Genomic DNA, 23674 nt, shown 5'->3' with positions numbered 1-23674 from the left:
GTGAATGAGATGTGTATGAGATGTGTATGAGATGTGTATGAGATGTGGATGAGATGTGGATGAGATGTGGATGAGATGTGAATGAGATGTGTATGAGATGTGTATGAGATGTGTATGAGATGTGGATGAGATGTGAATGAGATGTGTATGAGATGTGGATGAGATGTGTATGAGATGTGGATGAGATGTGAATGAGATGTGGATGGGATGTGGATGAGATGTGAATGAGATGTGGATGAGATGTGGATGAGATGTGAATGAGATGTGTATGAGATGTGTATGAGATGTGTATGAGATGTGTATGAGATGTGTATGAGATGTGTATGAGATGTGTATGAGATGTGAATGAGATGTGTATGAGATGTGTATGAGATGTGTATGAGATGTGTATGAGATGTGTATGAGATGTGGATGAGATGTGAATGAGATGTGGATGAGATGTGTGGGCCAGCAGAGGAACGCCAGAGGTGTAGTGGACAGACAGACAGACAGACAGACAGACAGACAGACAGACAGACAGACAGACAGACAGACAGACAGACAGACAGACAGACAGACAGACAGACAGACAGACATACAGACAGACAGACAGACAGACAGACAAATAGATAGATAGATAGATAGATAGATAGATAGATAGATAGATAGACAGACAGACAGACAGACAGACAGACAGACAGACAGACAGACAGACAGACGGACGGATAGATCCGTTATAGATAGTTTTCTTAAAAAGAAAGCTCTTTAACGGGACATATTTCTGTAGATATAGAAGATTATAAAATATTTTTCATTTAATGGTGATAATTTTTTTTCAGATATTTGGTTTAATTATTATACGTGCCCATTACTTCATGAAGTCAAATGGTAATTCAATTTTTTTAATTGATATTAAAATATATTTAGAAACAATATCCAAAAGTATTTTTCTGTAAAATGCTTTCTTTGTTTGCCCCCCTTTTGTTTACTCTGACATGTATGGTTAGGCCTATAGGCTACTCTTTTATGTAAATAAATGTATGTTCTTTCTTTAAAAAGAAAAAAGATCTAGATTAAGAATCAGGAAGCACAGTGAATGTGGTAAATTTGTGCTACAAAACACTAAACAGTGTTTATGATTTATAAATTAACATAATAACACATACAAGTTTGCAACATCAAGGACTGGTACTATTTCGTTAAAATATGGTGGAATTGGAAAGATAATATATGTAAAGTTGAATGATTTCTGTGGGTGTTTGTTTTGAGCTCAAGATGGCGCCACTTCATCTCATCAAACACAGATATAACCGTCCTGAGAACAGTGCAGGTAATATCAGCTAATCTTCATATTTGATCAGTAGCAGCTGAAATAGTTTCTGGTCTCAGAGATAGACTAAAGATCAGTGTTACACATGTACACCACAGCACACGTGTTATTCCGGTGTTTGATGAGAGGAGGTCGGTGTTTGGGAATCACTGCAGCTCAACATGCGCGTGTGACTTTCATTCACTCAGAGCAGCAGCTCCTATTGGCTGTTCCCCTGTGACGTCACGACGACGCTGCGTTGTCTCGCGTCGCGTCGCGTCTCTTGCGGAGTTGAAGGAGAGGACTTCATCACTCGAGTCTTTGCGCGCTTCTGTGAGAATATTTCAACGAAAGACAAGTTCATTTAAGCGGATCCCATGCGTTTGGACCGGACGCAAACTTTCATCTAAAAGTGGTGAGTTTTACTTTTGCGAATCACTTTACAATATATCTGCATTACGACTGAACAACGTAGATTAAATATTACTATTCTGTTGTGCGGACTAAAACTGGTTTATTGTAGGCTAATTAAATCGCATACTTTAAGATCAAATAGGTCTGATTTAAATATGAATATGAATAATAGGGATATTGACATTTTTCACATTGACAAGTGTCAGTAATGATCTTTAAAGTGTTGATCACACACGTCTTAAATATTTATAATAAGATAATAACACGCTTGTGTTTTAATATGTCTTGTTTGGTTGATGTGTTTATCTCAGATTTACACTAACTGTGTATCACATCAGTGATGCTGCTGAAAGTCTTGTGTAGCCCTGAGAGAGAGAAAGTGTGTGCCCTGCTGAGTGTGTGTGTGTGTGTGTGTGTGTGTGTGTCCTGCTGAGTGTGTGTGTGTGTGTGTGTGTCCTGCTGAGTGTGTGTGTGTGTGTGTGTCCTGCTGAGTGTGTGTGTCCCTCTGTTCATGCTCATGTGACTCATGATGAGCCTCTTCACATCTTCTCATTTAAACACACTTAAAGGGATAGTTCACCCAAAAATAAAAATTAGCCCATGATTTACTCGCCCTCAAGTCATCCTAGGTGTCTATGACTTTCTTCTTTCATACGAATACAATCGGAGTTATATTTAAAAACATCCTGGCTCTTCCCAGCTTTATAATGGCAGTGAATGGAGGATGAGATTTTGATGCCCATAAAAGTGCATCTATCCATGATAAAGTGCTCCACACGGCTCTGCTGGGGATAATCAAGGCCTTTAAAACTATAAAGTAAAATAACTCGCTTCTGCATGTATTTACGGTGTAAGAGTGACCCTTGACCCTTGGCATGACGTAATGATGAACGCGGAAGCGCAGAGGATTAAAGAGAAATGTCGGAGGTTTCGATAAGAGTGTGTTGACCATGAGAGGCGTCCGACTCACGACACTAGAGTAATCACTGACGTCTGCCGGAAGCTAGTTTACTTGATCAAGTTTTAGGTTACACTTTATTTTAAGGTGTCATTCTTACAGTGTAATTATATATTTAAGTACTGAGTAATATTAATTAACTACATTACTTACTATAGGGTTAAGGTAGGATAAGGGTTTGGTTGAGGGTTAGTTGCATGTAATTATGCATAATTTACTGTTATTACTGTGGTAAGTACATGTAAAATATGTAACAAGGACACTGTAAAATAAAGTCTTACCAAGTTTTATATAAATTTTTCCAACAAAAACGCATCGCTTCGCTTCAGAAGGCCTTTATTAACCGCCTCAGAGCCTGTGGAGCACTTTATGATGGATATATGCACTTTTATGATGGATAGATGCACTTTTATGATGGACAAATGCACTTTTATGATGGATAGATGCACTTTTATCATGGATAGATGCACTTTTATGATGGATAGATGCACTTTTATGATGGACAGATGCACTTTTATGATGGACAGATGCACTTTTATGATGATAGATGCACTTTTATGATGTACAGATGCACTTTTATGATGGATAGATGCACTTTGATGATGGACAGATGCACTTTTATGATGGATAGATGCATTTTTATGATGGATAGATGCACTTTTATGATGGATAGATGCACTTTTATCATGGATAGATGCACTTTTATGATGGATAGATGCACTTTTATCATGGATAGATGCACTTTTATGATGGATAGATGCACTTTTATGATGGATAGATGCACTATTATGATGTACAGATGCACTTTTATGGACTTCAAAAACAAACAGCCGTTCACTGCCATTATAAAGCTTGGAAGAGCCAGGACATTTTTTAATATAACTGATTGTGTTCGTCTGAAAGAAGATAGTCAGTGAATCTGTGGTGGGGGGACCTGGCTTTTATTTTGGCGGTGTGCTGAGTGCTGAGTTTTTGCCCACTGTAGTGATGAGTCTCAGCTTAGGACCCCAGTAGTATGCCTGATCTAAAGCTGTTCTTGCTATTCTTAATGTAATCAATCAAAGTTTAATTCATGTTTTATTTTTATCCTGGTTATTTATATAGTTTAAGTGAAAGAAATTGCATTTTTAGGTATATTTTTTGTGACTGTTAATTGTTATTAAGCAATAAGGTATAATATATATATTTTTTAATTACAAGCATTTTACAAGTAAAACTAGTTTACAAATCTAATGAAATGCTGTATAATCATCAACTATGCAAATGTAAAAATAATGCGTAACTGCATTCCCAAATGCACGCTAAACTCAGCACACGAACAGATAGAGTTCACTGCATTCATTCCCTGTGAACTGAGGAGCTGAGCTCGTGCTGATCGCTTGAACGAAGTGTGCACTTCTCACAGCGCAGCGCCAGAATTGGCACAACACACGACATTAAAGTGGTTTAAAGTTGGTTCGACTTTGCATTTGTAGTGGAAAGCAACTGCTCCTGGAGCGCTGTAAAGTTAATTTAGGTTTGATATTCACTGCATTCGCCTGGGCTGCAAATGTGAATTACATTAATTTTTCTGAAATAATTTCTGAAATTTTCAGTAATATTTTTTCTCCAAATGTGTTGGAGGAGGCGTGGCTTTGCAGACTCTGCTCTGGCTGTGTGTGTTGGAGGAGGCGGGACTTAGTAGACTCTGCTCTGCCTGTGTGTGTGTTGGAGGAGGCGGGGCTTTGCAGACTCTGCTCTGGCTGTGTGTGTGTTGGAGGAGGCGGGGCTTAGCAGACTCTGCTCTGGCTGTGTGTGTGTTGGAGGAGGCGTGGCTTAGCAGACTCTGCTCTGGCTGTGTGTGTTGGAGGAGGCGGGGCTTAGCAGACTCTGCTCTGCCTGTGTGTGTTGGAGGAGGCGGGGCTTTGCAGACTCTGCTCTGGCTGTGTGTGTGTTGGAGGAGGCGGGGCTTAGCAGACTCTGCTCTGGCTGTGTGTGTTGGAGGAGGCGTGGTTTGCAGACTCTGCTCTGCCTGTGTGTGTGTTGGAGGAGGCGTGGCTTTGCAGACTCTGCTCTGGCTGTGTGTGTGTTGGAGGAGGCGGGGCTTTGCAGACTCTGCTCTGGCTGTGTGTGTGTTGGAGGAGGCGGGGCTTTGCAGACTCTGCTCTGGCTGTGTGTGTATTGGAGGAGCCGTGGCTTTGGCGCTCGCTCTAGATTCCGGAGATTTTAACTAATTCGCGGGCATCAGTGAGCCGCTATCAATATGCGGGAGACTCCCGGAACTTCCGGGAGACTTGATGTCTGTATATATAATAATATCGGCATTAGAATTATTGATTTTTCATTAGGCTATTTTTTTGGTGCCCCCTCAGCTCTTGATGCGCGTGGAGCGGCGGCGCTGACAGAGGCGGTAAAGCTGCTGTTTAAATGTGTTCGGCTTTTCTGTTTACAGAAACATGTTCTCTAATCTGTTTAGAAGATTTAATACAAAATATATTAAAGTTTTATATCATTTTGTTTATTTCATATGATTATGATGACCAACACTGTTTTACTTTGGCACTTTGGCTAAGAAAAGTCGACTTAAAAGATTGTGAACCAAAATGCTTAAGTTGTTTTATAAAAAATATATTTATTTTAAGTTATATTGTTGTAAACCAATCAACAGCAGCTTTACATTGTTGGTGTAAAGCTGCTGTTTTATTTAAAAATGTGTTCTGCTTTTGTGTTTACAGAAATGTTCTAATTTTGGAATAAAATATTAAGTGACCTTTTTAGTCACTTGTAATGAAGCTTGCTTATTAGTGAAATTATTAATATCATGGAATGGTAATTATTGTCTTTAGCCTGGAGTTATGGCTCTCAATATCGCAATATATATCGTTAGGGAAAAAATATCGCAATGTAATTTTTTTCCAATATCATGCAGCCCTAGTTGAGGAGGCGTGGCTTTGCAGACGCTCTGAAGGGAGGGTGGGATCTGATGTTTGAAAGCTAACTCGCTAGTGTTAGCCTCTCTGAAATTGCCTACCCTACCTTTAAGTGTCTGTATAAAGTATGTTACTGTGCTGTAATTCTGACTGTGTGATTATCATATTACGCGTCTGTTTGTTAAGGCAAGCGGTCCAATGCTCCATCTGTTTGCAATAAAAACAGCATTATTCCTATCATAATTACAGGGTTTTACATAGACCAATGTTTCTGAGAGACAAAAATAAGTTGCTGAGAAAGTTTCACGTGGATCGCTTCATCCTCACACATGCTGTGAAACAGTGAACGGTCCTCAGTCTGGAGACGCACAGTAACGCTTGAACACGTCACACTGAGACATGAACTGCGTTTGAGTCTAACTCTAGACTATAGAAAGATCTAGACCGTTGTGCTCGTTGTGTCTGTTCAGTGCCATTGAATCAGTCTGGTTGTTACTAAGAAAACGAATGAACATAAGTGTGTTTGTTCCCTGCTGAAAGGAACAAGTGTTTGCAGTTGCACTGAGACGTGTGTTGATTGACAGGGACACATGTGTGTGTTTATTGGCTAGTTTGAGAAAGAGGCTGTGATGTCAGTGACAGGTGACCTCAGTCTGCTTTATGCCTCAGTTGAGCTTTTGTGTAATTCTTACACTTGACTTCACTAATCTTGTACATGAAAAATCTTTAAGTGATACGGTTCATTTGGTCCAGTGACATGTTTTCATCCAAGTCAATCATACCATCATTTGTCTGAAAACTCGATTCTGATTGGCTAGAAACGTTGAATGCACGGGTCAGTTTAATCATGTCTAAACAGGGTTTGGTGATCTTTCCAAAACTTCATATCACAAAACAGTTGCAATCCATGATCGGAAACGCTATCTTCATTTTGAGATGTACTATTGAGAATATCCAGACTGGAACAAGCCTGTGGACAATTTAAAGTACAGTATTGGATTAAACAATAAGTTGTTAAACTTTAAAGACATGTTTATACCTGTAACAAATTATTATTAAAGCAACGCATAGTCTTCACTCTATGAATTAAATATACATTGATTCTCCATAAAACTACTAAAGTTATTCAGCGTTGAGAGGTTTTGTCCTTGTTTAGTTATATTAATGACTGACAGCAGCAGTATTTGCATTAGGCTTTAAGACCGAATGCATAGATCTAATATAATGACACACTTAAGATGTAAGATGCCAGGACGGACACTTTGACATATTTCTGTGTATATTTGACCGTTTATGTGTCCAGGTCTCCGCGTGCCCCTGTTCTGCTCCGTCTCACAGCGCACAGAAACTTTCAGTCTCGTTCACAGTTTAATGTGTCCTGCAGACTGCATTTAGCATGCTACATGATTTGACTGATTTGGACGTTATGTTTCGGCTTTTACGGATTGGTGAAAGCACACCGCTTTAAAGGAGAGGAACGGCATGTGGCACAATGATCATTTTACCTTGATTACCACGTTTAATAAGAGTTTGAAGCCAAAATCAAAACCCAAACTAAAATTTGATTAATCGCACAGACCTTCTGCTGTTGAATTGTTTGTTAAACGCGTCATGACAGACACATGATAGTCTCATGATATAATCTGGCCAGTCTGCTCAGCCGTCTGCAGTCACTGCTGTATTTTAACATTATTACAATGACATATTTGATGTACAGTTTACTATTTTATCTGTTACAGTTTTTACCAACTGTTTACACACAAAATCTTTTCATGTCACACGATTTTTGAAACCTCTCACTCAAAATGCAAAACTACACACCAAATCTCCAAAACCATGAGCTATTTATCAGCCTATGACTCAGTTTTCAATTGCATAAAACACTTTTTCAAAACACTACACACAATTCTCGACCTAAAACACAAAAATCTAATGGGAAGTGACTTGCTTTCCTTTTCCAAACACAACCAATCAAAATGCTACACTTATTCACCAGGCCACACACACACTCCTCACATGTGCAAACACTACAGTAATTGCTGATCACACAATCACTGCTTTACTGTAGTATACAGTAGGCCTATGAATACAGTAGGTCACAGGTCAGATTACCTGTTTTGAACAATGGATTCCTGGGACCCCCCAGGACCCCACACACACAACTATTGTGTTCTTTACTGTATTCTAGAATTTTTTCTGGTTTACATATGTTTATGGTTTTGTTGTATGCTACTGTAAACAACAGTAATGTTAAATCTTTTCTGTTTCTACATTGCATTGGTGTTTCCAGTGTAGATAATTCATAAGGTTTACAGTGTACTTGTTACCCCTCTCAGCAGATTACTGTCACTGTAGAACATTACATTGTAATGTAGATATAAGCCTATGAAAGACCAAAGAGCTTTAGATTTTTAGAACAACAGTGTTTGCATGATATATCCAAAAATGTACTATTATGAAAGAAGTGTTTGCCATTTCATGCAAATGCTTCATTCTGACGTGTGTTTATGGCATTTTGAATGCAGTGTTACATTTTGAAGGAGATGTGAGGCAATTTGCATTTTGTGTGTGCAGTTTTGGGAATTGTGTGTAGAGTTTTGAAAACGTGTGTAAGCAGTTGGAAAAAACTGTAAAAATCCACCACAAGGACATGGATCAAAGACAAAGTACTTCAAGTACTTCTTCTCAAGAGAGTCGTTCATCATTTCGAGTGATGTTATGGCATTGGCTAAGTCTTCATCCATAAACCAGTTACAAAGCTTCATACATAGATGTGTCAGCATTAACATTTCAAATAAACATTTCAGATAATATATCACACTCCTTTCCACCAGATTTCACAATCAGTTTCGTCCTGTTCCCCTTCACAGATGAAAAGTGTAATGTTAAGTTTCTTTTATGTTAAGGCTCTTTAAGTGGCAGTAGACATGTATGAGTCTAGTAGACACAACACACACACACACACACACACACACACACACACACACACACACACACACACACACACACACACACACACACACACACATACACACACACACACACACACACACTGAACATCTGCTCACCTCACACCTGTGCACATTAAAATGCTTCAGTTAAATACGGGATTAGTTGTTGAGTGGGCAGCTCCAGATGAATGAAGCAGACGCGGCTCTCTACACCTGTTCCCGTCAGCTAGAGACAGTAGATGTCCTTCATGATCCTCCTGCTCTCTTGATGCTCCCACTGACCTCTCTGACCTGATCAGAGAGGTCAGAGAAGACCTGCTGAAGATCTCTCTGACCTGATCTCCTGCTGTAGATCTCACTGACCTGATCTCCTGCTGTAGATCTCACTGACCTGATCTCCTGCTGTAGATCTCTCTGACCTGATCTCCTGCTGTAGATCTCTCTGACCTGATCTCCTGCTGTAGATCTCTCTGACCTGATCTCCTGCTGTAGATCTCTCTGACCTGATCTCCTGCTGTAGATCTCTCTGACCTGATCTCCTGCTGTAGATCTCTCTGACCTGATATCCTGCTGTAGATCTCTCTGACCTGATCTCCTGCTGTAGATCTCTCTGACCTGATCTCCTGCTGAAGATCTCTCTGACCTGATCTCCTGCTGTAGATCTCTCTGACCTGATCTCCTGCTGTAGATCTCTCTGACCTGATCTCCTGCTGAAGATCTCTCTGACCTGATCTCCTGCTGTAGATCTCTCTGACCTGATATCCTGCTGTAGATCTCTCTGACCTGATCTCCTGCTGTAGATCTCTCTGACCTGATCTCCTGCTGTAGATCTCTCTGACCTGATCTCCTGCTGTAGATCTCTCTGACCTGATCTCCTACTGTAGATCTCTCTGACCTGATCTCCTGGTGTAGATTCAAGATTCAAATAGCTTTATTGGCGTGGTGAAAGAAGTCTTTACATTGCCAAAGCATTCATAACACTAAACAATATATAAAATAAAAATAAATAAAAATAAAAATTACATCAAAATTTACAGCAATAAAATCTTCTAATATTTAATCAGTGTCTTATATCTGTTGATCTCTCTGACCTGATCTCCTGCTGGTGTTCATGGGATTATGGGTCATGTTTTCAGCAGGCAGGTTATGATCATCTCAGTTTTCATCCACAGTTTTGAATTTTAACTATATGTCTTTTATCTTTCACAAAGACACATCATTTCGAATTTACCATGTAATCCACACATCATGCATACCAAACTGACTGAATAAGTGTGGTAAAGTTTAAGTTTTGTGAATTGGTTGTGTACTCTGCTTCAAAAATGTGCACAAATGCGCTTTTATGATAACTTTTTAGACTGTTTATATGACATAAGATTGATTAAAAAATCAATGCGAACATATTTGAGTCTGTGACTGATGGAGATTCACATCACTGGAGAAAACTCCCTTCATATTGTAATACATACACACATTTGCAATCCACACTCCTGATTTTGGGAACAACAGCACTTAGACAATTAGACCATATATGAGACAAATAATTATGCAAGTTAAACTATTAAACAATGTATAGCTGTGAAATACTGTGTATTCATGGAAGTCTGGACAGAAATATTTAGAAAGAAACGTGTAATATTTGTTGAAAATTCGCGTATCTACCCCGTAGTGATAAAAAAAAATTCTGTATCAAATTTATAGGCAGGACAAGTAGTTTAAGCCTTGGTTTGTAGAGAATTACAAACCTGCGCACATATATTCAAACGCACATAACTATAGAATTAATTCTTGATGCCCACGTGAGCATCAGTGTTTCTCACAGGTTCAGTCTAAAGTCTGCGTAGAGAGAACGGTGTCGTCTTAGCGGCCCCTAATTTAATAACTAATGATCGTTGCGACGGAAGTGAATCAATCAAAACTAACTTTAGCTGGAAAATATCTTTATTCAAGAACCGCTATAAAGACAAAACAATCTGTTACCTTAAATTATACGTTTATCTCTGTAAAGCAGCTTTGAAACAATCTACATTGTTAAAAGCGCTATATAAATGAAGATTACTTGACTTGACTTAATATCATAGCTGCTTTTATGTTTATTAATGTTTGTTTATACAGTATGCATACTTCACTAGTTACTTTTAATTTAACTATTGAAGCTCTTGACTATAATACTCTAACAGTTACACTAGGGTGTGTCTAGAGCTGCCAGTTATATTCAAAGGACATTTCATATAGTTTCACATTTTCATATAATTGTTAATTAAAGCGATTCCACTGAGTTTGTGAATGATGTCTGATAGCCAGGCTGTGATGATGAACATGTGCCTGAGCAGATGCAGTCGTGCTGGACGACACAAGGCTATAGTCTCCTCTGCACACAGAGACTTGACTTTATTTAGATCTAAATTAAAGTTTGCACCAGATCTGGTGTTCTTTCTCAGTTCTCAGTTTTGCACCCATTCCTTATTATTGGCTTATCCATCAAAACAGATTGTTATATTGGTTTCCTTTTTTTATGCAGAGGATACATTTGAAAACCTACTGGAGAAAACCAATAGTTGTGTCCCAAATAAAGCACAATGCACTTTGTACTCCAGCGTCTAGTGTATTTTGTCATCCGGATCAGATTGTCTCTCATGCTACTCAAGAAAAGCTGTGACCGCTGAGAGCATGAAGTGTCCAACATCACACATTTTGTTCAGTTAATTAAGGGCCTATTCAGTTAATTAATTTAGTTATCATCCAGGTGATTGAAGAGCACTTTTAATTTTTATTTAATTTTTAGTGTGAACAAAAAAAGAAGCTACAGATATGACTTCAAATCGAAGTGGTGTGTGGTTGTTCAGCACTACTTCTGACTCAAGCAGTCCTGATTAAACAGAATAGTTTAGTGCTGTGTGTCTGAGTGATGGGCAGGTCGTGGATGTAGGAACCCCCCCCGCCGGCGCCTGCAGTCTGTCTCGGGCCACAGCTCACTCTTGTCGAGCACTGCCACAGTTGTCCAGAGCTTTGTGAGTGCAGCTGTGGTGCATTAGCTCCGTGGAACTGATGTTTGCCAGCGCTGGTACTCTCATTAACCTCCTGCAAACACACACCAGTGAGCCCTGCTCCCCCATTACACACACACACACACACACACACACACACACACACACACACACACACACACACACACACACACACACACACAGATAATATGTGTGACAGCTTGTTTTAAAGTGCGGAGATTCATTGTCACCAATTAGTGTGGAGCATGAACCAATTAGACTACAATATCCATTGATGTAGCCTAATATTGTATCATAATGCTTCATCAGACACTGTGTCTATGGTCCCAAATACTGTACCACCTTTTCAGACTATTTACAGTATTGACAGGACTGCACTGTATAGATGCCCTTGTTATTGCTTGTCCAATTCTGCCAACTTGTTACTGATGATTGAGTGCACATTGTGGAATGAGTATATACTGTAAAGAGTTGATTGGGATTCAATTGCAAGAGCATAGTGATGCGTAACATGGAGCCAGCAGGTGATCCAGGTCAAGCGGTGGTGGGAGGAAGACGAGGAAGACGTGTTGGTCAAAGGAATGGCAGGGGACAGGCACCGCTTCTGAGATGTGGTTGTGGGCCTCGTTTGAGAGGTGTGGGGGAACGTGGTAGAGGACAAGGCCACGGACCAAGACAGCGGCAGCAACAGCATAGAGTGTCCAATGAAATTCGGGCAGTAGTTGTGGACCATGTCATAAATCATGGTATGACAATGACTGAGACGGCTACAATGATACAACCAAACCTCAGAAGGTTAACCGTGGCCTCAATAATCAGAACGTTCCGCAATGAGAACCGTTAAGTTATCAACATGCACTAAACATTATTCTCAATTGTCAAATGACTGCATACCAATGTGTCTCACAGAATGGGTGATGTGACCAAGTGTCTTCTTACTCTAATGTTCCCTGCAGAATTGTGACCAGGCCAAATAGTGGAGGCAGAGTATTTACTGTACATGTAGTGCCATAATGAAACCTGTATCACCTATTTTGTTCTACAATATTTAATGATTGTACGAACAATGACACAGTGAAACTATCGGTTGCTTGTGTGTGGGGGATCTATAGTTATGTTTCAATGGTATTTCACAGTAAATTTGTTTTTTGAACCAATGATTGTGCAAGTGCAAGATTTCTTTAAAGATGTGAATGCACAATGCAATGTTTTGAACATTAGACAGCCTGTGTAACCGTTTTGAGTTTTGTGTCTAGAGTTTTGAAAAATTACATCAAGGTTCTGAAAATAGTAGCAAAGTGATTGTAAAAAACTGTATTAATGTTGAAAACATGACTAGTTTAATATTTGTAGTTTATATTGCAGAAACCGTTATGGAATTGTTTCTCAATAAAAAGTTAAATGAAAAGCAATTTATTTAATTCTTTTGAAATAGAAATAATTTATAACATTATAAATGTCTTTACTCTTTACGTCACTTTTTATCAATTTAATGCATCCTTGCCGAATATGAGTTTCTTTCTTCTTCTTCTTTAAAAAAACTAAAATCTAGCTTGCCCCAAACCTTAGAATAGTGCATCACAGTTTCCACAGAATTATGAATCAGCTCAACTGTTTTCAACATTGATAATAAGCAGAAATGTTTCTTGAGCAGCAAATCAGCATTGATTGATTTCTGAAGGATCATTTGTGTCACAGTTATCTGGACTTATTCATCTTTAGTTTCACTTTCATGGACTTTCAGTTTGTTTTCATCACATGTGTTCCTTTGTTTGATTTTCCCGCCACTCGTCAGTTGCCATGGACACTCATTATTCATCACACCTGTTCTTCATCTCATTCTCACTGTGTATTTAAGTTCCTCCTCACCTTCACTGTGTGTGTGTGTGTGTGTGTGTGTGTGTGTGTGTGTGTGTGTGTGTGTGTGTGTGTGTGTGTGTGTGTGTGTGTGTGTGTGTGTGTGTGTGTGTGTGTGTGTGTGTGTGTGTGTGTGTGTGTGTGTGTGTGTGTGTGTGTGTGTGTGTGTGTGTGTGTGTGTGTGTGTGTGTGTGTGTCTCTGTCTCTGTCTGTCTGTCTGTGTGTCTGTGTGTCTGTCTGTCTGTCTGTCTGTCTGTCTGTTACACACGCTGTTTCTTTCTTGTTATTGTTTTGGAATACCGGAGTTTGTTTTCACTAAAGAACCATTTTGTTTATAGAAACCTTTTTGAACTCTCCTTCATCTTCATCTTCATCTTCTTCAACTGGTGACACTGAAGACTGTAATGATGCTGAAAATCCAGTTTTGATCACAGAAATTACATTTAACTGTTCACAGAAAACTATGTAAGCTTGTTTCTGCCACAGAAAAAAAAGGTAATTGCAAATTTTGTTCTCACAATTTTGACTTTTTATAACACGCAATTGTGACATATCATGCAATTTTGAGACATAAAGTCGGAATTCCGAGATATTAATTCAAACAAGGTTCCATAGAAAACAGCTGTTTTAAACCATAATGATATGTCACAATATCACTGATTTTACTGTATTTGGAATAGATTTAAAATTTAAAACAACTTAATTCTTGTAAACGTTTGACTGGTCATTCCTGATCTGTCAGTCTGGCATGAAGTGGTTCTGGTGGATTCTCCCGTTACAGTGTACAGACCCCGAGATAACCGTGCCAAATCCTCCAGGTTTCCATCTCTACTCTAGTCAGCATTAGAGAGTCTGATCAGTCTGCAGATGTGTAGATATTTGAGTTTAGAGACAGAGTGACCTAGTCTGTATGAGTTTTTAATGTTTTAAGGTCTCATTCATTTTCCACTTTTAAATGTCTTTTTTTGTGCACTTTTTTTGTGAACAACAGCACAAGCATCTTTCAGGTCTGAGACCGGTCTCTGTCAGGACATGATGGTGTCTCGTGGTCATGTGACCGCTAACACTCCCTGTCCTGCACTCTCACACACCCTGAACCCTGTGCGATGCAGAGTATCTGCATGGCATTGGGAGACTATACTGTACATCCAGTTTCTTAAGTGCATAATTTAATTATAATATGCATGAAAAGTAACGCTTTTCATGCATATTGAAAGTCCAGGGTCCAAGGTCTCTGGAAGTCCTACAGAGTTTAAGATAATGACGGTGTGTAGGGTTAAACTTCTCCAGGAGCAGTTCGACACTCCTGCTCTGCTCACACAGGTCCGGGTCTTAACACCGGAGCAGTTCGACACTCCTGCACTGCTCACACAGGACTGTGTACGGGTCATAACACTGGAGCAGTTCGACACTCCTGCACTGCTCACACAGGGCTGTGTCCGGGTCATAACACTGGAGCAGTTCGACACTCCTGCGCTGCTCACACAGGGCTGTGTCCGGGTCATAACACTGGAGCAGTTCGACACTCCTGCACTGCTCACACAGGACTGTGTCCGGGTCATAACACCGGAGCAGTTCGACACTCCTGCACTGCTCACACAGGACTGTGTCCGGGTCATAACACCGGAGCAGTTCGACACTCCTGCACTGCTCACACAGGACTGTGTCCGGGTCATAACACCGGAGCAGTTCGACACTCCTGCACTGCTCACACAGGGCTGTGTCCGGGTCATAACACCGGAGCAGTTCGACACTCCTGCACTGCTCACACAGGACTGTGTCCGGGTCATAACACCGGAGCAGTTCGACACTCCTGCACTGCTCACACAGGACTGTGTACGGGTCATAACACCGGAGCAGTTCGACACTCCTGCACTGCTCACACAGGACTGTGTCCGGGTCATAACACCGGAGCAGTTCGACACTCCTGCACTGCTCACACAGGGCTGTGTCCGGGTCATAACACCGGAGCAGTTCGACACTCCTGCACTGCTCACACAGGACTGTGTCCGGGTCATAACACCGGAGCAGTTCGACACTCCTGCACTGCTCACACAGGGCTGTGTCCGGGTCATAACACCGGAGCAGTTCGACACTCCTGCACTGCTCACACAGGACTGTGTCCGGGTCATAACACCGGAGCAGTTCGACACTCCTGCGCTGCTCACACAGGGCTGTGTCCGGGTCATAACACTGGAGCAGTTCGACACTCCTGCACTGCTCACACAGGACTGTGTCCGGGTCATAACACCGGAGCAGTTCGACACTCCTGCGCTGCTCACACAGGGCTGTGTCCGGGTCATAACACCGGAGCAGTTCGACACTCCTGCACTGCTCACACAGGACTGTGTCCGGGTCATAACACCGGAGCAGTTCGACACTCCTGCACTGCTCACACAGGGCTGTGTCCGGGTCATAACACCGGAGCAGTTCGACACTTCTGCGCTGCTCACACAGGACTGTGTACGGGTCATAACACTGGAGCAGTTCGACACTCCTGCACTGCTCACACAGGGCTGTGTCCGGGTCATAACACCGGAGCAGTTCGACACTCCTGCACTGCTCACACAGGACTGTGTCCGGGTCATAACACCGGAGCAGTTCGACACTCCTGCACTGCTCACACAGGGCTGTGTCCGGGTCATAACACCAGAGCAGTTCGACACTTCTGCACTGCTCACACAGGGCTGTGTCCGGGTCATAACACCAGAGCAGTTCGACACTCCTGCACTGCTCACACAGGGCTGTGTCCGGGTCATAACACCGGAGCAGTTCGACACTCCTGCACTGCTCACACAGGACTGTGTCCGGGTCATAACACCGGAGCAGTTCGACACTCCTGCACTGCTCACACAGGGCTGTGTCCGGGTCATAACACCAGAGCAGTTCGACACTTCTGCACTGCTCACACAGGGCTGTGTCCGGGTCATAACACCGGAGCAGTTCGACACTCCTGCACTGCTCACACAGGGCTGTGCCCGGGTCATAACACCGGAGCAGTTCGACACTCCTGCACTGCTCACACAGGGCTGTGTCCGGGTCATAACACTGGAGCAGTTCGACACTCCTGCACTGCTCACACAGGGCTGTGTCCGGGTCATAACACCGGAGCAGTTCGACACTCCTGCACTGCTCACACAGGACTGTGTCCGGGTCATAACACCGGAGCAGTTCGACACTCATGCACTGCTCACACAGGACTGTGTACGGGTCATAACACTGGAGCAGTTCGACACTCCTGCTCTGCTCACACAGGACTGTGTACGGGTCATAACACCGGAGCAGTTCGACACTCCTGCGCTGCTCACACAGGACTGTGTACGGGTCATAACACCGGAGCAGTTCGACACTCCACCAAATTTACCCTTAAGACTTGGCAAAAATCTCATAAGTCATAGTGATGGAGCACATCAGCGCGACAAGAAGTGTAGCTGTTAAATATTTCTTATATTTTCTAGATAAATACACGAGAGGCAGGAGTAAGCGTAAAACAGTGCTTGCCGTTTCATTTCAATGAATGATACAGTCTGGGCCAGATGTACTAATGCTTTTGCGCCCACTTCAGGCGTATTTGTTTCGCAAAGTGCGCATAAAACCACGGCGAGGTACGAACGGGACGCACCGAGATGAAAGCACAGACTGCCTGTTGCGGGAACTGAAAATGGCAAAATGCGCTTTTCGTGCCATGCATTCATGGGATGATCCTAGGGGAAAGTCGGAGTTTCACATAAAGAGATGGGAGGGAAGCGTAAACTGCGCCTAATTATGTATTCCGCGTTGTGTACAGAAAAGCCGATGAAAGCGAGCCTCTATTTTGCGCAAAAAAATTATCCGCCTCATAAAAGCCAGTGTAACTTAGGAAGCGGGTTTCCTTATGCCTCCTGGTGAATTGGCAGCAGTAATCCGAGCAAGACGAAGACAGGCTAAGTAGACGAGCTGAAAAGATTTTTGCCACAAGAATCACACTTTTTCAGTTGAGTGAAAACTAAATCATTAAGCGTTACAGATTTAGCAGCTCCGCAATATTACAGTTACTGGAAGAAATCAAAGATGACCGAATCTCCGACTCAGCGTTCACACTCCAGCAGTTGTTAAACTCCTCACATTACAATTATTGACATCAGGATCATTTCAAATAGTCATAGCATGATGGAAAGAGAGGAGGAGGCCCATTCAATTGGCCGTTTAAATACGTGTAATGTACGGTATAGTGGGGGGGGACAGGCGCTGAGTACCTGAAGAACTGCAGGTTTGGTACATAACACAATGCGGTTTCACATCAAGCGCTTTCTGCGTCATGGCACTATTACCACTGCGTACGCGAATGTACGTACATCTGGCCCTCAAACTCTACGGTGTTTACGCAGAACTATCACGTAACATAGGACGGTATATGGAAGCACAGAAAGGTCAGTTTGCATTTCGTAAATACACAACAGTAGCTTTAGTATTTTTAGTATTTGAAAAAAGTCACTATAAATGAGGAAAAGAAAAGTGAATATACCACGATCACAGGCAGTATATCTGGACTTGATGTCCCACACGCGGGACCCACATCATCGGGTCATCGGCTCCATTTGCTCCGTGAGGTTGTGAACCAAAGTCATTTTCAGTTAAACTTGCTGTAACATTTGGACAAATACTGGACTATACACTATTTCAGTGGTACAGGTCATTAATATTATTATTACAATTGAAAATGAAGCTCTTGTGATGTGTATATGTGATGAGTGAATGCAAACTATATCCGGTGTGTTTTGTGTTTGTATGAAGGTGTTTCCAGTAATGATGTCATCCTGTAGTCCTCTTCTATTGGCTGTCTCATGCTGTTTGATTGCTCTGACATCATCATTCAACCCGGACGACCCGAATGTCTGCAGTCACTGGGAGAGGTGACACACACACACACACACACACACACACACTCTTACACCACCCCCCCACACACACACTCTCTCACTCTCACTCACGCACTCACACACACTCTCTTACACCCCCCCCCCCACACACACACTCTCTCTCACTCTTACACTCTCACTCACACACACACTCTTACACCCCCCACACACAAACACACACACACACTCTGACACCCCCCCCCCCACACACACACACACTCTGACACCCCCCCACACACACACTCTCTCTCGCTCTTACACTCTCACTCACACACACTCTTACACCCCCCCCACACACACACACACACACACACACACTCTTACACCCCCCACACACTCTCTCTCACTCTTACACTCTCACTCACACACACTCTTACACCCCCCCACACACACACACACACACACACTCTGACACCCCCCCACACACACTCTCTCTCGCTCTTACACTCTCACTCACACACACACTCTTACACCCCCCCACACACACAAACACACACACACTCTGACACCCCCCCCACACACACTCTCTCTCGCTCTTACACTCTCACTCACACACACTCTTACACCCCCCCCCCCCCCACACACACACTCTCTAACACCCCCACACGCACACTCTCTCTCGCTCTTACACTCTCACTCACACACACTCTTACACCCCCCCCCCCCACACACACTCTCTCTCGCTATTACACTCTCACTCACACACTCTTACACCCCCCCCCCCACACACAAACTCTCTCTCACGCTCACTCTCTTACACCCCCCCCCACACACACACAAACACACACAAACACACACACACACACAAACACACACACTCTCTAACACCCCCACACGCACACTCTCTCTCGCTCTTACACTCTCACTCACACACACTCTTACACCCCCCCCCACACACACTCTCTCTCGCTCTTACACTCTCACTCACACACTCTTACACCCCCCCCCCCCCACACACACAAACTCTCTCTCACGCTCACTCTCTTACACCCCCCCCCCCACACACACACAAACACACACACACACAAACACACACACACACAAACACACACACACACACACAAACACACACACTGTGTTAACAGGCAGGAGATGTCCGTGGCCAAATTAAGGAATGGCTCGGAAATCCATTAAGGCAGATTGAAAAGAACAAAGATGGAGTTTTGTTTCCCAGCTAGATTTACTTTCACTCAGTAATGTGTGGGAACAGCTGTGCGCTGCGCAAGAGTTTCCTAAACTAGAGAATGTGTGACCGTTCGGCCAAACGCAAGACTTCTCAGCACATTCACATCATCCGGGGTGTTTTACTGTACTAATACTGCTCAGAGCAAAATACTTTATACCTACAGTATGTGCATTCACCACACTCTAGCACTCACAACAATACAGTTGTACCTTTACCGGTTATTATGTATAGTTTTTCTTTAGTATGGAAAATTGTCTGTGAGGACCAAAATATTTTTTTGTTGAATTGTTGCTTGTTGAAAAAAGAACACTTTAGTTCTACAGATAGCTATTGCTGTTTACACCGATACTCCTCTTTTATACACAAGTAAAGCTGTTTTTACTCCACACAGCCGACAGGCACAAGTGTTACAAAAGAAACAAAAGAGCTTGTGTCACTATTAACTGTTTAACTGGAGGAGGAGGCGTTTGTGGCGGTTGATATGAAGATCTTATAGACGCCACACACACATGCACGCACGCACGCACACACACACACACACACGCACACACGCACACACACACACACACACACACACACACACACACACACACACACACACACACACACACACACACACACACACACACACACACACACACACACAGGTGTCTGGAGAACTAGAGTGCTGCTTTAAAGTAAACCGTTGCTTTATTGATTTGTTTTCTGCTTGTGTAGTAGCAGTAGTAGCCCACACACGATGGAAATGTGACACTCTGTCTGGAGTTTGTCAGCAACTTCATTTTCATACACAAATAACTGCTGTTCTCATTAGCCATTAGTGCTGGAGTAATGGGACCACACACATATATCAGAGATGTGGCCTTCATGTGTGTGTGTGTGTGTTCTTCAGTTACTCAGTGACCGTGCAGGAGTCGTACGCTCACCCGTTTGATCAGGTTTACTACACCGGCTGTTCGGACATCCTCAACTGGTTCAAATGCACTCAGCACAGGTGTGTGTGCTTTACAACACTCTGATTTCAGCGTTTATAACAGTTTTGTAAAGCCCTTTCATATATTTTTTCATGAATTTCAGTAATATAACATTGAATGGCCTGTAGATAAATGCATTCTTTGCACGAGTAACTGTGGTTTTTCCTCTGTGCTTTAGGGTGAGCTACAGGACGGCCTACCGGCGCGGGGAGAAGACCATGCATCGCCGCAGGTCCCAGTGCTGCCCCGGCTTCTACGAGAGCAAAGACTTATGTGTTCGTGAGTATCACTGAGTATGACTGAGTATGAATGAGTATGACTGAGTGAGTATGAGTGAGTGAGTATGAGTGAGTGAGTATGACTGAGTGAGTATGAGTGAGTGAGTATGACTGAGTATGACTGAGTATGACTGAGTATGAATGAGTATGAATGAGTATGAATGAGTATGACTTAGTATGACTGAGTATGACTGAGTATGACTGAGTATGACTTAGTATGACTGAGTATGACTGAGTATGACTTAGTATGACTGAGTATGACTGAGTATGACTGAGTATAACGGAGTATGACTGAGTATAACGGAGTATGACTGAGTATAACGGAGTATGACTGAGTAAAAATTAGTATGACTAAATATGACTGAGTATGACTGAGTATGACTGAGTATGACTGACTGAGTTTGACTGAGAATGACTGAGTATGACTGAGTAAAAATTAGTATGACTAAATATGACTGAGTATGACTGAGTATGACTGACTGAGTTTGACTGAGTATGACTGAGTATGACTGAGTATGACTAAATATGACTGACTGAGTTTGACTGAGTATGACTGAGTTTGACTAAATATGACTGAGTTTGACTGAGTATGACTAAATATGACTGAGTATGACTGAGTTTGACTGAGTATGACTAAATATGACTGAGTATGACTGAGTTTGACTGAGTATGACTAAATATGACTGAGTATGACTGAGTTTGACTGAGTATGACTAAATATGACTGAGTATGACTGAGTTTGACTGAGTATGACTAAATATGACTGAGTATGACTGAGTATGACTTAGTATGACTGAGTATAACTGAGTATGACTGAGTGAGTATTACTGAGTATGACTGAGTATGACTGAGTATGACTGACTGAGTATGACTGAGTGAGTATGACCGAGTATTATTGAGTATGACTGAGTATTAATCTCTGAACCTGGTGAAACTCTGAAGCACTTACAATACTGTAGACTCACAAACTCACACCACAACTGATGATCACAAACAGACAGGTGACCGGACGGACAGATGGACGGACAGAGACAGATAAATAGATAGATAGACAGACAGATAGATAGATAGATAGATAGATAGATAGATAGATAGATGGATGGATGGATGGATGGATGGATGGACAGACAGACAGATAGACGGACATACGGATAGATGGATAGACAGACAGACAGATAGATAGATAGATAGATAGATGGATAGACAGACAGACAGACAGATAGACGGACAGACGGATAGATGGATAGACAGACAGACAGATGGATAGACAGACAGATAGATAGATAGATAGATAGATAGATAGATAGATAGATAGATAGATAGATAGATAGATAGATAGATAGATAGATAGATAGATAGATAGATAGATAGATGGATGGATGGATGGATGGATGGATGGACAGACAGACAGACAGATAGACGGATAGATGGATAGACAGACAGACAGATAGATAGATAGATAGATAGATAGATAGATGGATAGACAAGTCAGACAGACGGACAGACGGATAGATGGATAGACAGACAGACAGATAGATAGATAGATAGATGGATAGACAGACAGATAGATAGATAGATAGATAGATGGATAGACAGACAGACAGACAGACAGACAGACAGACAGATAGACGGACAGACGGATAGATGGATAGACAGACAGACAGATAGATAGATAGATAGATAGATAGATAGATAGATAGATAGATAGATAGATAGATAGATAGATAGATAGATAGATAGATAGATAGATAGATAGATAGATAGATAGATGGATGGATGGATGGATGGATGGATGGACAGACAGACAGATAGACGGACAGACGGATAGATGGATAGACAGACAGACAGATAGATAGATAGATAGATAGATGGATAGACAGACAGACAGACAGACAGATAGACGGACAGACGGATAGATGGATAGACAGACAGACAGATAGATAGATAGATGGATAGACAGACAGATAGATAGATAGATAGATAGATAGATAGATAGATAGACAGACAGACAGACAGACAGACAGACAGACAGACAGACAGACAGGACACACGGACGGATAGATCGATAGATAGATGAATAGACAGACAGACAGATATACAGACAGACAGATATACAGACAGACAGATAGACAGACAGACAGACAGACAGACAGACAGACAGACAGACAGACAGATAGATAGATAGATAGATAGATAGATAGATAGATAGATAGATAGATAGATAGATAGATAGATAGATAGATAGATAGATAGATAGATAGATAGATAGATAGACGGATGGACGGATAGATGGATGGATGGGGATGGATGGGGATGGATGGATGGATAGCAGAGCATCAGCTCAAAGACACTTTTTTGGGCCTGAAAGAGTCTTTTGTATAACTCTGACTTTAATCACATGCTGTCTCTCCTCACCATTGAGATACTGTTCATCTCAGGGAAACTTTAACAATTATGTTAACATACCCTCAAAAGTACTCAGCACTGAAGCATATCAAATGGTGAAGAGCATGGTGGGGCAGTGGGATTTCCCAGTGGACGGGGCGTCCGAGCATCAGTGTCTGATGGGGTTTTCTGGAGTATGACTGACTGAGTATGACTGAGTATGACTGACTGAGTATGACTGAGTGAGTATGACTGAGTATTATTGAGTATGACTGAGTATTAATCTCTGAACCTGGTGAAACTCTGAAGCACTTACAATACTGTAGACTCACAAACTCACACCACAACTGATGATCACAAACAGACAGGTGACCGGACGGACAGATGGACGGACAGAGACAGATAAATAGATAGATAGACAGATAGATAGATAGATAGATAGATAGATAGATAGATAGATAGATAGATAGATAGATAGATAGATAGATAGATAGATAGATAGATAGATAGATAGATGGATGGATGGATGGATGGATGGACAGACAGACAGATAGACGGACAGACGGAT

General features: G+C 42.0%; 1 protein-coding gene across 2 annotated transcripts in view; it reads left to right on the top strand.

Moving 5' to 3' along the window:
• Window positions 1–1569: 1569 nt before the first annotated feature.
• The window catches only part of megf10 (multiple EGF-like-domains 10), a 68361-nt gene continuing 46256 nt past the window's right edge, over window positions 1570–23674 (top strand). For both annotated transcript variants that reach the window (XM_079599473.1, XM_079599472.1), the window contains exons 1-4: window positions 1570–1703; window positions 18159–18277; window positions 20362–20463; window positions 20622–20722. In XM_079599473.1, coding sequence (XP_079455599.1) covers window positions 18171–18277; window positions 20362–20463; window positions 20622–20722 — 310 coding nt within the window. In that variant the 5' untranslated portion in view covers window positions 1570–1703; window positions 18159–18170. The remainder of the gene's footprint in view (window positions 1704–18158; window positions 18278–20361; window positions 20464–20621; window positions 20723–23674) is intronic.

The sequence above is a fragment of the Phoxinus phoxinus genome, assembly GCF_949152265.1.
Source record: "Phoxinus phoxinus genome assembly, chromosome: 23".
Lineage (NCBI taxonomy): Eukaryota > Metazoa > Chordata > Actinopteri > Cypriniformes > Leuciscidae > Phoxinus > Phoxinus phoxinus.
This window is presented reverse-complemented; position numbering and strand designations above follow the sequence as displayed.